Source organism: Humulus lupulus, chromosome 8 (genome assembly GCF_963169125.1).
Source record: "Humulus lupulus chromosome 8, drHumLupu1.1, whole genome shotgun sequence".
Lineage (NCBI taxonomy): Eukaryota > Viridiplantae > Streptophyta > Magnoliopsida > Rosales > Cannabaceae > Humulus > Humulus lupulus.
Genome location: NC_084800.1, coordinates 72,509,029 through 72,524,769, shown reverse-complemented (window position 1 = coordinate 72,524,769; position 15,741 = coordinate 72,509,029). Strand labels below are relative to the sequence as shown.

General features: G+C 33.1%; 1 protein-coding gene across 1 annotated transcript; it reads right to left on the bottom strand.

Moving 5' to 3' along the window:
• Positions 1-10,594: 10,594 nt before the first annotated feature.
• Positions 10,595-12,835, bottom strand: LOC133797781 (loganic acid O-methyltransferase-like). Its single transcript, XM_062235826.1, has 4 exons — positions 12,767-12,835; positions 12,270-12,400; positions 11,480-12,148; positions 10,595-11,108 (listed from the first exon to the last, which is right to left on the bottom strand). Exons 2-4 carry the CDS (start codon positions 12,357-12,359, stop codon positions 10,758-10,760), a joined length of 1,110 nt encoding a protein of 369 aa, XP_062091810.1. The 5' UTR covers positions 12,360-12,400; positions 12,767-12,835; the 3' UTR covers positions 10,595-10,757.
• Positions 12,836-15,741: the final 2,906 nt, after the last annotated feature.

Genomic DNA, 15,741 nt, shown 5'->3' with positions numbered 1-15,741 from the left:
ATAAAAATAATGGCTTTTTAGGTGAAAATCATTTGAATAATCGTTCAGCAGAGGCTGAAGACTCGTTCAAAAGATGCTGAACTTTTGAAGAAGTTTGAATGGCTGAAAGGAAAAGAATTCAAAAGAGTTTGAATTCATGCTGGAGGAGGCGATATATCGCCCCCTGTAGGCGATATATCGCCTGGGCCAGTATGCCCGAGGCGACCGTGCATCGTCTCGTGTTTTCCGTATCTACGTGCTGCGATATATCGCCCCCTATAGCTGCGATATATCGGCATACGCTGAATATTTAAACATGAAATTACACATTTTTAGCTAAGTTTGAATGGAGTAAACAACCTTGACTAAGCCTTTAACGTATTCAAAGCTGCTGACTGACCCTATAACATTCAAACTTTACTCCATATTAAATTTAATCCTAAAAAGTACTTAATCCTTAATCACCATTCATAACATGTGCTTAAAATCCTATTGGTTGATGTCTAAACCTTATAATATAATAAATATAATCCTTAATATCAGTCACATTAATCAAACCTTAGGTTATACTAAATATTCTTAAACTATAGGTTAAACTTAGAAAATCTATAAGTACTACTATGAGTGTCCAAATAATTCCCGGTCTGAACCAAAAATCCACAGTAACAAAGATAATACTATACATACTATAATACTACTAAACAATTAGCTAAGTAAAGTTCTTGGACTCTACATTTCGGCAACCCAGGTACAATTCACTTGACATCTCCTTAAATAAATTGTCATACTTGTCACGATGTTGAACATCATCTTGGGGATGATCATTATAGTTTCCAGCGGTAACGTCATCTTCAGCGTAAACATCCTCCAAGATATCCGCTATCTCATCTCTATCCTGATCTCGTACCACATCTGGTGGCGGCAGCAGTGCCTCTCCATGGTAATGCGAGACTTTGTAGGACTGTATGATGTCATTGTTGAATAAATGCATCGAAATTGCATTTATAGGTTGGAACTTAACATTCCCACTTTTCTTGCACAGACAACGAACCAAACCTCGATCGTTCACTTTATTTTTAGCGATCTCGAAAAACTCATTAACACCATTTCTATACTCTAGAGATCAACGATTCCTCGCACTCATCCAGCTTCTGTCGCTCGCCATCTTTAAGCGAAATAATTCAGAAAATATTAATAATTGTCTTAAAATAAGGCAAATGATAGTCAAAATATTTCATGACCGTTTGTCTCCCTTATTATCACTAAGTGATAATAATATCTTATCTTTGACAAAAATAATTATTTATATTTACCAAAGAAAATATAGTTAATTATTAATTATTACAATTTTTTTAAATCATTTAATTGTTTATTACTTTTATTTTAAAATTAATTTAATTATACAATAATTTCATTTTGTAATTTTTTATTAAATTCTTCAATTTGTATTTGATTATTTGCTTAATTAATAACAATTTTATTATATTTATATTTTACTTAATTATATTTGATTAAATCATTTATATTTTTAAATTTTTTCAATTACAAAACATTTAATATTAATGTTAAAATTAATTGTTAATTATTATGATTGGTAATTTTACTTTAATTAAATTATAGTAAAAAATTAATGTTTTGATGTTTTTTTTAATTATACTTAAACTTTTATTTAATTAATTATTAAAAATTTATTAATTTTACTAACCCTAACAGGATTTGGGCAGCATAACGACTATATTTTAAACTATCCCAAAAATTTTAAAACCTACAAATTAAACATATATATAACCAGAATATTCCTAGATCTTACAAAACATATATGTACAAATATTTAACCACAAAAAAACATATACCAAAACTGATTTTTTTATTAATACAAAAAAATTATTAAATACATATTTACAAACATATCACATTTAATATAAAACAATTTCAAAATATAAACATAAATTATTAATCTGATTTTTTTTAAGTTCATACTTTAACTAAAATATATATATATATATATCACAAAATACAATATAATAAATATTAACAATAAAAAATAAAAAAATACATATAAAGCATTAAAATAAAAAAAAATACATATTCAAATATGTTTTTTTAATTTTACAAAAAAAATTAATAAATACAAAAAACATATATTATAAAAATAACTTTAAAATAGTTGTTATTAAGAGAAACAAATAAATATAAAGCATTAAAATAAAAATCAATGTTAACGGCTATATTTTTTGTAATTAATGTTAATTTTCCTAAGACTAACGAAATTTGGCCAGCATAACAGCTATATTTTAAACTATCCCAAAATTTTATAAAACCTGCAAACTACACACAATATACAGAATATTCCCAGAGTAATAAACAGAATACAAGCACAACATAAAGCAAGATTAATAACATATATCAAATCTTTTTATATCAGTAACATCAAAACAATTTATTTAGTAAATATTTATAAACAAATAATCTTTAATATAAAAAAATAAAGTATAATGCAAATATACAATATAGTATAATAATCTAATCTATTTTTTTAATATACATATAAAGCATTAAAATTAAAAAATATACATACTCAAATCAATTTTTTTTTAATAAATACTAAAACCATATTTCTTTTTTTCTTTTTCATTATTAATCTTATTTTTCTAAAACTACACATATTTATTTGTTTTTTTTAACAGCAAAATATAACTATAATACCAAATATCACACACGTACATATATATATTAATAGTTCACAATTAATTAATTAATTGTCTAAAAAAAATTAACATTAAATAAACATATGTACACACATTTACATATATACTGTTGACGCCGTTTTTCGCCAACAGTGAAAGAAGAGCACGTAAACAATAAACAGTGATGGCCAATATAAATACGATAATACAAAACACGATTTTTACGTGGTTCAGCAGTTAAATCTGCCTAGTCCACGAGTCTTTTTTATTAAGCTCAAGATGATCTCTGAAAATTCTTCAAGGATGAATTCTTCAGAGTTTTCTCTCCAGCTTCAGCAATTCAGTCCTTTACAATGATGCATGACTTCTCTATTTATAGAGAAGATTGCAGAATACTATCCCACATATTTTGAGTAGTTACTCTTTATTTGCAAATAAATTAAATGGCTTTAAATGCCTGTAATCCGATATAAAAGGAAACGTCCCCTGAAGACCAGGGGGCGTATAACTAATCAAATAATATCCCATGATTTTAGGGGATTTACAATAATAAATGTAGTCCATGTTTCTTATGGACAACACTCGAAGATGCTCAAGGTTATTATCATATATCTCCAAGGTCGTATTCTCCCAGGTCTTTCATCAACTTTCGAGCTAATGACATCTCCCGAGGTCACATGGCTTTCGAGATCGTATGCGCGTCAGGCTCGGAACCCTGATCCGAGGTCATCCCTGAGGATAGATGCATCTCGGGTGCTACCCTTCGAGATCGTGTGGATTTCGAGGCCACCATATTCGAAGTCGTCTCAGCTTCGCAGGCTCGATGTCTAGTCTTGAAACATACTTCAGACTTTACGAGTTCATTCACTGCGAATCCAGCTTTCGAGGTTACATTTAACATGGCTAGAAATCTGGGTATAACATCTTGCCCCCTCAAAAGTATTTGTTCAAATCCTAAGAGAAGGAAACTTTTGAACTACTTTCTTCGGGAACCGTACCGTCATATACTTGAAAATGGACACGCGTCATTTGGGTATTGCTCATTTATGGTACTTGAGTACCTTGGAAACCTGCCCACGATCATCCGTCTGCCACCTTTTCGGTACCATCATATCATCATCCCCTGACCGTTGGATTTCATGAGGATTCTGGCCAATGGCCCAGATTAACCCTTTTTATCACTTTTCTCCCCTTATATATTCAAGGTCTTCTCCTTCCTCTTATTTTACACGCATCAGAAAAAAAAGAAAAGAAGAAAAAACGAAACCAGAGACCAACCCAGAGAACCTCTTTCTCGTGCATGTTCTCCCAGCCAAAAAAACAAAAGACCTCCGGTTTGTTCGAGTCCATAAGCTCATATTTGCAGCCTCTCTTTCAGTCGGCAATTTCTCTGCAACCACCATTATTGTGTAAGTGCCCAATCTTTGTTTTCCCTTATCCCAGTTTTTGTTCATATTGTTCTTGCTATGTCTTTGAATGTACTAGTTTATTTTCTTAGTACAAAACGTTAGGGAATTTTTGTCTGATAGGCTTTTATGTTTTAAGTTTCCATACTGGGTTTACATCAGTGGTTCATATCCAGTTTTGATGTCTGAACAAGATTCCTGTTTTCTGGGTTTTTAAAATTTTAAAAGACGTTTCTTGTACACCAAGATATCGGGTATAAAACCTTGGCTTTGACAAATGCACGATACCCAAGGTTACCTTTTCTGGTTATCGGCCACTCTTTTCCCCTTGATTTTTGGGATTCTAAAAAAAAAATTGTCTACTCTCCTCCCTTTCTCGTGGAACGCACGTTCTGACTCTTTAATAAAGGTCTTAGTATCGAGCTTGTTTTGTTCCTAAACTTCGAGCTCGTCCTATCGAGCTCGTAATTCTTTCATGCATGGCCCTCACCATTTTTTCTTTCTCGCTAGATGTCACAGAATCTGGAAAGACGGTGAGGGTCGTTGCTGGCAATCCCTTACTCGCCAAAATCCCCGAGCCCGGAATCGTTGTTTGCTCGGAATCAACATCGAATCCGTGAGTACGAGCTTGCACGCGAGCAAGAGGATATTCGAGCTCATTACCGCCGCCAAATAGACGAGGTCATAGAGAAGAAAAGGAGAACTCTTCGGGAGGCCCTTTATCCAGAGTCCAATTCAGGGCCTAGGCCGATCCCCCTCGACCCCGCATTAAAGGTCACCGTCGCGTATAGTCCAGGAGAACTCCAATTTTCATTGATGGGGGAGCCTTCTTCCTCACAGCCAAGAAAAGAAATCTTCGAAGCCGAGCACTATTGGAGCTCGGTTACCTCGACAAGTCAGATAACTGACATTCTGTCCCTCCATGGCCTCAGGTTGTCAAGTTCTTTGAAGTGTCGAGCTCCGGCCACTCACGAACGAAGCTGTTACGCCCCCGGGGATCGTGACAACAGGCTGAGATACGCGGCATGGAGCCAGGAACACATGAAGGCGGGGGCGTTGTTGCCTTTGAAATCTTTTTCAAGGACTTTGCGGATTTTGTTGGGTTGGCCCCATTCCAGCTCAACACCAATTCTTACAGGGTCCTGTCAGCCCTAAGGTCGTTATACCACGAGCTGAAGTGGGAAGGACCTTCACCTCAGGAGATTTTATATCTCTTTTGTCTGAAAAGCAACCCCTCCCGAGCTCGGGGAGGAAATGGCTTTTACTATCTTTCAAGCTATCCTAAAGAGAAAAAGGTCTTCGAAGATCTCCCCAATCATCCACCTGATTTCAAAAAAGCCTTCTTCTGGACAGATGGCCTGTCCCCGTCTCGATATTACTCATTCAGGCGGATTCGTAAGTATTCCAGTTTTCTTTATCTCTGTGCTCGGGATTTTAGCTGTAAGATCCGTACTTAGTTGAAATGTGTCTTGCTTTCCAGCCAATTTTCAGCGTCCTACTCCTGACGAGGCAATGAAGGGGCACAGAGAGACCCTGCTCTAACTCCCTCATGGCAGGAGGTCTCTCTTGTACCTTTTACATGAGGATAAGCTCCGAGCTTGCAGGCTCTTGGGAGATGGCCAGTCCACCTTTGACTGGTCTAATAAAAAGTATGAACATTGGGAGCAGGTGCCTTTGCCCACAGGCGTCCCTCCTCCGAGGAGAGAGGTGAGGCCCCCACTTCCAGTTCGCAGAAGGAGTTCGCCGCCGGGGAATGAGGCTAATGACGAAGCCTCGAGTTCGGACTCGGATGAAGGTAAAGCCCTCCTTACCTCGAGAATGTGGTCCCTCACCTTACTAAAGCATAAGCCCCCGATAGGTTAGTTTCATGCCCGCATGATAGATACCACTTCTACATATGGAGTTGGGTAAACGCTTGTGTTCATAGGTTTGATAGTTGGCTCGGGAAGTATGACACCATGTATACTTCAGACGAGGTGTGGAACGGGATAGCTGTCCAATATGGGACCAACGATTATAGGGAGCTTTCGAGGTTGACATCCACCTATAGGGAAGGTACTTCCCCCGCCTCTTCTGAAGATGGGGGAATTTCATGGTCCCCGAGCTCTAGTTCGGGGGAGAGTTCGAGTTAGGTTTTTTCTTTACTTGGTTTTTTTTTCTTTTTTACTTTCCAAGCTTATTATCATTATGTCTAACTCCGATTGGAACTGCGCAGGTGCCATGGACTCCGACCTCGACAATATCATCGAGAGTGGTGGCGTCAAAAGGAGCAAGTGTCCCAGGGCAGGGTCGCGAAAGGTGGATCGGCCCAACAAAATTCCCAAAAGGACCGAGAAGACACCTCCTCCCCCAGCTCCTCTTGTTAACAGCTCCATCAGGCGTCGTCTTCGCAGGTTGGTGCCGCAACTGTGGCATCGACTTCGCAGGTCGATACTTCCAACATGACTGAGCCCCAACTTCCTGTAGTGGTTCGATCGACACTTGGTCCACCTCCTAGAAAGCCTTCTGCTTCTCGAGCTTAGAAGCTGCCAGTTTCTACCCACATGGATGCATATGTGGTTGATAATGCCGCTGGGTCCCATGGGTCTACGCTGGTCTCGGATGTTATGTCTCGAATCGGCCAGAGCTTTGGCAGTCTCGAAGCCCCCCAATGGCAATGCTTGAACGATACCCAAGACTGCAATGTCCTCTATGAGAAGAGTATCGAGCTCGCTGCCGCGGTAAGTTTCCTTCTACAGTCCTACTTCTTAGTTATAATCACACTGACCTATTGCTAATGATGATTTCTTCCTTTGTCAGTCTCTTGCCTTTACTGCCCAGCTCAACTATAAGTTGAACAACGAGATCCATTCGAGCAAGTCTTATGCTCAGGAGGCGAAGGATCTCCACTTCAAAGCAAGCGATGACCTGAAGGCAGCAAATGCAAAGCTTGATGCAGGAGCTAAGGAACTTGAGGGCATGGCCACCGATCTTGGGAAGCTGAAAGCTAGGCTCGAGGAGCTTGAAAAGGAGAATGCCGAGCTCGCAGATCTTAAGAAGGAGAACGCTCGGCTCCAGGAGGCCAATAAGAAGCTCGAAGAGGAAAAGGTCGTCACCTTTGATATCATTGAGGGTGAAAAGGCTTGTCTCCTTGCTGAGTATAAGGAGAAGTAGGACCAGGCGGTTGACTCGGCCATGTACAGGATGTGGGCCAACAACGAAGACCTGGACACCAGCTTCTTAGGTCCTCTCGAGGCGAAGCTTCTTGACAAGTGGAATGCTCGGCTTGAGGCGGAAAAGGCTGCTCGGGAGGCCGTTTCGGAGGGAGCCCAGAAGGATAGTCATGCTATTCGTCCTGAGGAGTCCGGTGCTGCTGATGCTGAGAAGGCCAAGGAGACTCCTCCTTCTTGAATCTGATCTCGAGGAAATCTTATCTTGGGGCTGCGTCCCCTTATTTCTTGTAATTACTTTAGTTTATGCCCACATGGCCGATACAATTTCTTTTATTATTGACCTATATATATGCTTTACATTTCTCAGCTCGAAATGTTTTGCACATTTTATATTGATGAATCATTTATGTTTATTTATTCATACAAACATAGTGTGGATTTAGGCTCGAGTCTCGATGCATTCATGCATCGTTTGCTCGAATTATCCGCTTCCGATCTCGTTATTTATCAAGGTCGGATATTACTTTAACCATGAACTCGAAAGTACTTGTATGGTATGTAATGTGAATGGTTTAGTTATATCTTATTGCTTAGTTACTTTTTCTCATCCTCGGTTATCTCCCCAAGGTTATGAGTTCGAAACTATTTTTCTCTAAGATATTCCAGCCTCGATCTCGACTTATTTCGAAGTAGGTTTAAATTCCAACTCGTCGATTAGTTTTAGCTGGTTTGTTCCAAACCTATTAAGTTTGCACATCTGGTTAAATCCAAACGTTATTATTTTTTGATAATTTGGTTGTCCAAACTATCTAAGCTCGCGTATCTGGTTACATCCAAATACTTTTATGTTTTTGATAATTCGGTTATGTCCAAACTATCTAAGCTCGCGTATCTGGTTACATCCAAATACTTTTATGTTTTTGATAATTCGGTTATGTCCAAACTATCTAAGCTCGCGTATCTGGTTACATCCAAATACTTTATGTTTTTATTTTTTAAATCAATGGTATATATACCAATGATGCCCCCTTAATATCCTATGAGTGTGACCATAGGTTATTAAATTAAGAGAGATTGCAAAAATAAAAAGGGATAATATATTGAACGACATAGATCTTTATTTGATGGAATTCAAAAGCAAACAAACTAATACAGATAGAAAGTCATGGTTACAGGCAACACTTTTCCTACACTACTGATAGTAAGGTCTGAGGTGTTTGCCATTCCATGCTCGCGGTACCAGGCTCCCGTCCAATCTCGCAAGTTTGTACAAACTGGGACGGATGACCGATTCTATCTAGTACGGTCCTTCCCAATTCGGCCCGAGCACTCCCACTGCTGGATCTCGTGTTGCCAAAAATACGCGTCTCAGCACCAGATCTCCCATTCCGAACTTTCGATCTCGAACCCTCTTATTGAAATACCTGGTAGTTCGTTGCTGGTAAGCAGCATTTCTCAGCTGAGCCTCTTCCCTCTTTTCTTCAATCAAGTCTAAGGTTTCCTTGAGCCACGAAACCCGCCGGCAAAGGTCTAGCCACCTACTTTGTTGAAAACATGCACAAATTTAAAATGCACGTTTTCACTTTTGCCGGCGCAATTTTTTGTGCCGGCAAAAGTGCTTGTCTTTGCCGGCGCGATTCACTAAATGCGTTGATAAAAGTTATTTTTGCTGACGCAATTCCGAATTGCGCTGGCAAAAACCTTATTTCTTGTAGTGAGTAATTGGCTAAAATACAAAGTTCAAAATGGTGTGAACCCTTATAGTAAACATAAACTATATTTATTTATATAATTTACTTTTTATAAAGAATTTTTAACACTTTGAATAAATTCATGGTCCAAAGGTTAATTTTTTAAAATAAAGAGTCAAAATGTGTAATCGGCCAAAATATAGTGTTAAAATAACCGATCTATTTATTCCTATTTTTAACCTTTTGGCAAAACTTAAGGTCCACAAGTTAATTTTTTTAAAATAAAGGCCCCCACGGGTAATCGACTAAAATAAAAGGTTCAAAATGGTGTGAACCCTTACAAAAAACATAAATTATATATAATTTAATTTTTATAAAGAATTTTGAACATTTTGAATAAATACATGGTCCAAAGGGTCAAAACGGGTAATTGGCCAAAAGACATTGTTCAAATAATCGATTTGTCCATTCTTATATTTAACCTTTTGACAAAATACGATGTCTAAAAGTTAATTTTTAAAATTAAAGGGTTCCAATGGGTAATCAGCCAAAATAAATCTTACACAAAACATAAATTTTCTTATACATATTTTAGACTTTTTATAAAAAAAGAAAATCACGCAAAACGTATAATAATGATAATAATAATAAAAAATAAATAAAAGCACACGTACAACAAGCTTTTTGAACTTTGTTTTCGGCACTTTAATTATTCATAATTTTTCAAAAACTTGCAAGAGGTTTGCTATACAACGAACACCGCTATGAAAAAAAATTGTGGTCAAGACGCCCGCACGTGTCCATATAAAAATAATGTTGTACAAGTAGAGTGAAAAAGAGTTCGTACCCTACAATCTCTCAAAAAATATTTTAAAATATGTATATTTTTTAATAATTACAAAAAATTGCGCAAAGTGGAATTATGTTTTCTAGTTGTATATATAGATGGACTTTAATTCTTTTGAGCTTGATTTTAAAGCAAAAAAATGTGATAAATTTTTTACTCTCTCTAAGTACCTAAAAAAATTGAAAAAATATATTTATTCTAATGAATATACCATCAATTTAGTTTGAATATTATGAAAAAACACTTTAGATTTAAGTATTTTTGTAAAATTATATTATATGTATATAGTTTTTTCTTTATGAAAATTATATTAAGTAATTAATTGTGTAATATTGTCTTAAATAAATAATTTTGATCACAACTAAACTTAATGACTATTTTTATATTATTTTGTGAAATAAATATTTTTGTACTATAGAAAATATAAAGGATATAAATAGCATGGTGTTACATTTTGTGAGATCCCAAGTTCAAATTTTCCTGCCCTATATAAATATATAATAAATAACTATATATATTATACTCCATTGGAAAATATTGAGATATATTGTTATTTAAATTCTCTTGGTAAAAGTAATTTGGTATGCACGTTTGTTTAGTTTTATATAGAAAATGTATTACTTTATTTTTTATTATATTTTTTTAATTGTCATATATCTTTTACTACATTATCTGCTATTTATAACTTATAGGATCGATATTGATTCAAAAATTGATTTTATAATTGAAAATATTTTAACAAAAAGTTAGATTTATAGTATTATTTTGATTTATTTTGTAAAACACATGGTTTAAATTTCCATTTAACAAAACATAAAGATTAATAGCATATTGTCTTGGTTGAATAAATTTGATCACGACTAAATTTAATGAGTATTTTTATATTATTTTGTGAAATAATTAATATTTGTGTACTATAGAAAATAAAAAGGATGTATAAGTAGTTATTAGCATAGCATGATACTACATTTTATATTAAGATTTGCTGTTCGTTTTCAATAGCTAGTCACAGCCCGGCCGCTTGGTGCTCGTTTGAGTAAAACAAAGAGGCTAACAAAGTCACATGATTCAATTATAGAGGACGATTCTTCTAGCTTCTTATATAGTAGTAAATCAAACATCTCTTCTATATCAACATCATCTCCAAAATGATCTTTTATGATTCCTTCAAGTCCAGCTCTATAGGTCATCGATAGCAATTTGGGTGGTTGCTTTTCGCAAGGAAGGTCTTCCATTACCTCTATACTAAAAAACTCATTATGTTTCACAACTTCCTCCATTTCTTCCAGTGATCCAAAATACACCGGTGTATTAAAGGAATCTACTTTTTCTTTGCTGATCTTACCCTGTCTCAGAAAAAACAAAACAAAACAAAAAATACAGAAAAAGCAATATATTATTAAAATTAAATGCTTATTAATCAATCAATCAATCTATATTTGCAAACTTAGAATGATAAGTACCAAACCCCATCAAAACTAAATGTTGGTTTAAAGTACTTAAGAGTATTGGCAGAACCATATGTATAAGCAAAGGGAGACCTTGGCACCCCAAATTTTGAAAAGGTAAAAAAAATTACATGCTATTTTTGTGATAAGTAATATTTTTGGCCATCTCAAATTATTGTTAAGGTTGGTTGTAGATGAGTTAGATATATTTCTTTATATACGTTATTAGCCATAAACATGTACAATTATATATAAATAAAGAGGTTTACCTTCTTTGCCATGTCGATAATGGAAGACTCAAGCAGTTCATATGCCTTGTTAATATAAGTTTGAGAATGAGGTGTTCCATTTGTGCGACCGGAGACAATAAGAGCCAATAATCCTCCATGGACAATCTCTTGCGCTCTAACATTTAGAAAGTTGTCCAAGTCTTTAGCATACTGAGCTCTAAAAGCCTTGACAACTTCACTGTTAGAATTGGAATAGTGAATTCTCCCTTTGTTCCAAGCAGGAGAGCTTTTGTCCAAAACCTGAGGTGGCACTTCTGAGAGCCAGTGAAGAGCATAGGAAGAGTGAACAAAATGGAGAGAAGCTTCGGGAAAGAGACGGCCATGGAAAGATCCAGGCACCCCAGCTGCGAAGTATTTTGTTTTAGGAGGAAGAGAAATGAAAAGCTGGTTGAAATCATTTGTTGCTTGATCATTGAAGAACACTTGGAACTCAGGAAGAAGGTCACAACAGGTACTTCCTTTTTGTTGGCTGTTAAACTTGAGTTCCAAGGCTTCTATTATGTTTTCCACTGCTATGAGTGTATTTGGTCCAACTGAGCAACCCAAGTCAGCGATTTTAAAGATCTTAGAAGAAGTTAAAGTCTCCATGTCAAGCTTCGCTGATATTGCCTTGGTGATTATTTCTTTACAAGCTTCTATACCATTTCTCTACAAAAATATAAAATTATGATATATATATACATATATCTTATTGTAATCGTCGTTAGCACGTCAAAAATCAAATCTGAGTAATTGGTTGGTGCAGTATATATAGTGTGCATGCACAGACCTGAAGCGCTGAGTTTTTGCTATAGCTGTAGTGGCCATCTCCCCCATTCATTGGACGTACGGACCTTTCTGCAGCTATCAAAGTACTCATTGTCCCCTTTCTTTTCAACACCAAATCAAGAAGCCTAGAAACTAAACAAATTACAAATATTCATTAATTTTATGAAAACAATCTACAAATTATTATTATTATTAGTAGTAGTAGTAGTAGTAGTAGTGGTGATAATAGTCCTATATACAATACAATGTTTTTATTCTTTAATTTATATGTAAAATCTTAGATATTTTTTAATTTTTCCATACAAGCTGTTTATGACGTAGTAAGTAATTTTTTTTTTTGAGGGGATATGAAATAATTGTATACATACACGTTGATGCAAACGAAAAATATTTACTAAATATAGTGATCGATTAACAAAAAAATAGCTACTAGATATATATGTATATATATATATATATAGAGAGAGAGAGAGAGAGAGAGAGAAGGGTATAGCTTACTCGGAGAGTGGATCAGAGAACAATCTTACTCAGATTGAATAACAATAAGCAATTTTTATAGCAAGTGCCAATATATCTATATCTATATATATATATATAAATATTGGAGAATTTTACTGTAGGGCTTCACTTTAAGCCCTACTGATGGGACTTTCAGTGTTTCTCGACCCGTGAATAGTTTTTGGCACGATTTTTTTTTTATGACCGTGTATATTGTAGCTATTTAGAGCATTCTGCAATTTAAAAAAAAATTCTGAATAGTTTACAGAACCGAAAAGTAGGTTCAAACATGTTACTTTCCACGTGTATAAAAAAAATTAGTCACGTGTGCAATAACATGTTTGAACCTAGTTTTCGGTACTGTAAACTATTCAGAATTTTTTAAAAATCATGTCGATGCTCTAAATAGTTACAATATAGACGGTCATAAAAAAAATCACACAAAAAACTGTTCAAAGGTCGAGAACACTGAGAGACACACCGGTAGGACTTAAAGTAAAGCCCCTATAGAAAAATTGTCTTATATATATACTATGTAAAAATAAAGTGCAATGTGATTAGTTTTAAAATATATAAATATTCTTATTTAAATATGTATTTATTTTTATTATTTTTTAATTATCATATAAATTTTAAATAAATAAACAATATATCTTAAAATAAATAAAATATGTTTAATATAATGTATGATATAAATGTATTAAAAAATTAGGGTAAAATATTGTTTATAATTTTAGTAAAAATCGGTTCACTTTTTTTTCTTCAATATATAATAGAATGAATTATAGTTTTATAGTATATATAAATATTTATATCAATAATCTCTACATATATGATCTAAACACAATATTGATATATATATGACTACATGAAATATATAAATTATAATAATATTTTAAAAGAAATTAATAATAGAATAAAATAAAAATAGAAAAAGTCATAGTGTAGAGTATTATAGATGCATCAACTATTTTTAGTTTCTAATGTAACTCGGAATGTCTTTTTTTGGTGAATTTGGTGAAGAAAAAGAGCTCCAATCACTTGATAAAAAATAAGTTATCACACAAATTTATAAGATAAAAAGAATGACATGTATGACTTTATTATTTTTAAATAAATATGATTTAATTATTGAAACTATCATAAAATATCTTAAAAATATTATATTTTAATTTATTTATTTATTTTTGTTGAAGTTTATGTAATTGTTAATATAATATACTAAAGATAGTAGATTATATTATGTTATATGTTTAATATGATATTATTCTAATACTTGAAGTTTAATTTTAATTAAATTTTATTTAAGTTATAAAAGGTATGGTTTTATTAATTTTAAATAATTGTTATTGTAAAATATCTCAAAAATATTATATTTTAATTTGTTTAATTAATTATTTATTTAATTTGATTTAAGTTTAAATCATGTTTACAATCTACCGTTATTATATATAAGAATATTTCATTAAAATTAACGAAAAAAAACTAATAAAACTAATCATTTTCGTTATCCAGACACTAATTATATAGAAGTGATATTTATACATACTGTACACTGTCGGCAGCCTCTATAGTTGAAATTATTATCAATATCAATATAAAGCCTAAACGTATGATTTGTACAAGTACATTGTGTATTAAATATGTATTAATGCGAATTGAAATTTTCAATATAAAGTATTTATTGTTATTTATTTTTCTATGTCATATCGGCTGGATCAATTTTGTCCATATCATCTCCAAGTACTCCTTTATTTAAAAAAAAAATATATATCTTAAAATTATTTACAAATGGATTTTATTCAACTTAAAAATAATTAAAACAATTGTATTGTATTCAAAAACATTTCTCCACAACCGGAGCACATATATTTAAACAAATTTTCATATAATTATACATCCCTCTTCAAAACCGACTGTAGCTGACCACAATTTTCAAGGGTAAATAGAAAATTTTCCTAAAAAACTATGGCATTCGCAAAGTTTTGCTTTTGATTTTTTTTTTTTTTTGTAACAAATTTTTTTCTTGAACTATTGTAAATTTGTCATAAATATTTTATTTCATTCATATTTTAAACAGTTTGCTCATGTGGTACTGATGTTAAATTAATGTGACGGGATTTGATAGTCCTAACCAACAAATACACATATCGATAGTGGTATAATGATAAGTTTTAAGAATATATATCTGCATTCTTAGATTTTTTTTATGTTTAGCGTCAATAAACTCAATTTCAACTAACTTCAGTCAGTTAAATTAGCTCTCGTGTTGTAACTATGCATGTGACATGTGGCTATATAACAAATTACTTGAAACAATGAACATAATGTAACAAAAGGGGCATATTTCCAATAATTTTCATAGTTAAGACATTTTTACCACAAAAAATAATTTAGAGAACAAAACTCTACATGGGCTATAATTCAAGGAAAAAAATTGATGTTGTTGTTCCTTCGTAACCTCAAACTGCTAGCCAATTTTCCTTGCCATTAATATAGCAAATGAAGAAAAATCCTCCTCCTCGTGTAAATTTTTAGCTTCTACAATCAATTTCCTTTGAACAACAAACTTGAAAATTATTTTCTTTTTCAAGATTTTCCTTTTTTTTTTATAGAGATTTATACAAACATGTATATATATATACATTTAATCTAATTTTGTTTGAAAATGAGATAATTAATTGGAAGTAAACAATAATACATTGTGTTGAAGACGAATGGTAATTGTGCGACCAAAACTTGTCCATTTGGTCATTCTGCAAGGGGTCAGGGAGTTCAAAAATAGAAATAGCTAGTTCCACAATCATACATACAATAGTTTACTTATCCTTTTGGGTTTCATCTCACTCTATATATAGTAAAAAATCTTAAATATAAAATTAATAAATATATATATATAAAAAGAAAAATATTTGAAAAGTTTGTAATAAATAATGAGATAAAGTAATATATGAAAGAAAAAGTAATGAAAAATA

Coding starts and splice junctions, on each gene's coding strand:
- LOC133797781 (XM_062235826.1), bottom strand. CDS start 12,359: ATGAGTACTTTGATAGCTGCAGAAAGGTCCGTACGTCCAATGAATGGG. Junction 12,149..12,269: donor GCAAAAACTCAGCGCTTCAG/GTCTGTGCATGC, acceptor ATATTTTTGTAG/AGAAATGGTATAGAAGCTTG. Junction 11,109..11,479: donor TTATCGACATGGCAAAGAAG/GTAAACCTCTTT, acceptor TTTCTGAGACAG/GGTAAGATCAGCAAAGAAAA.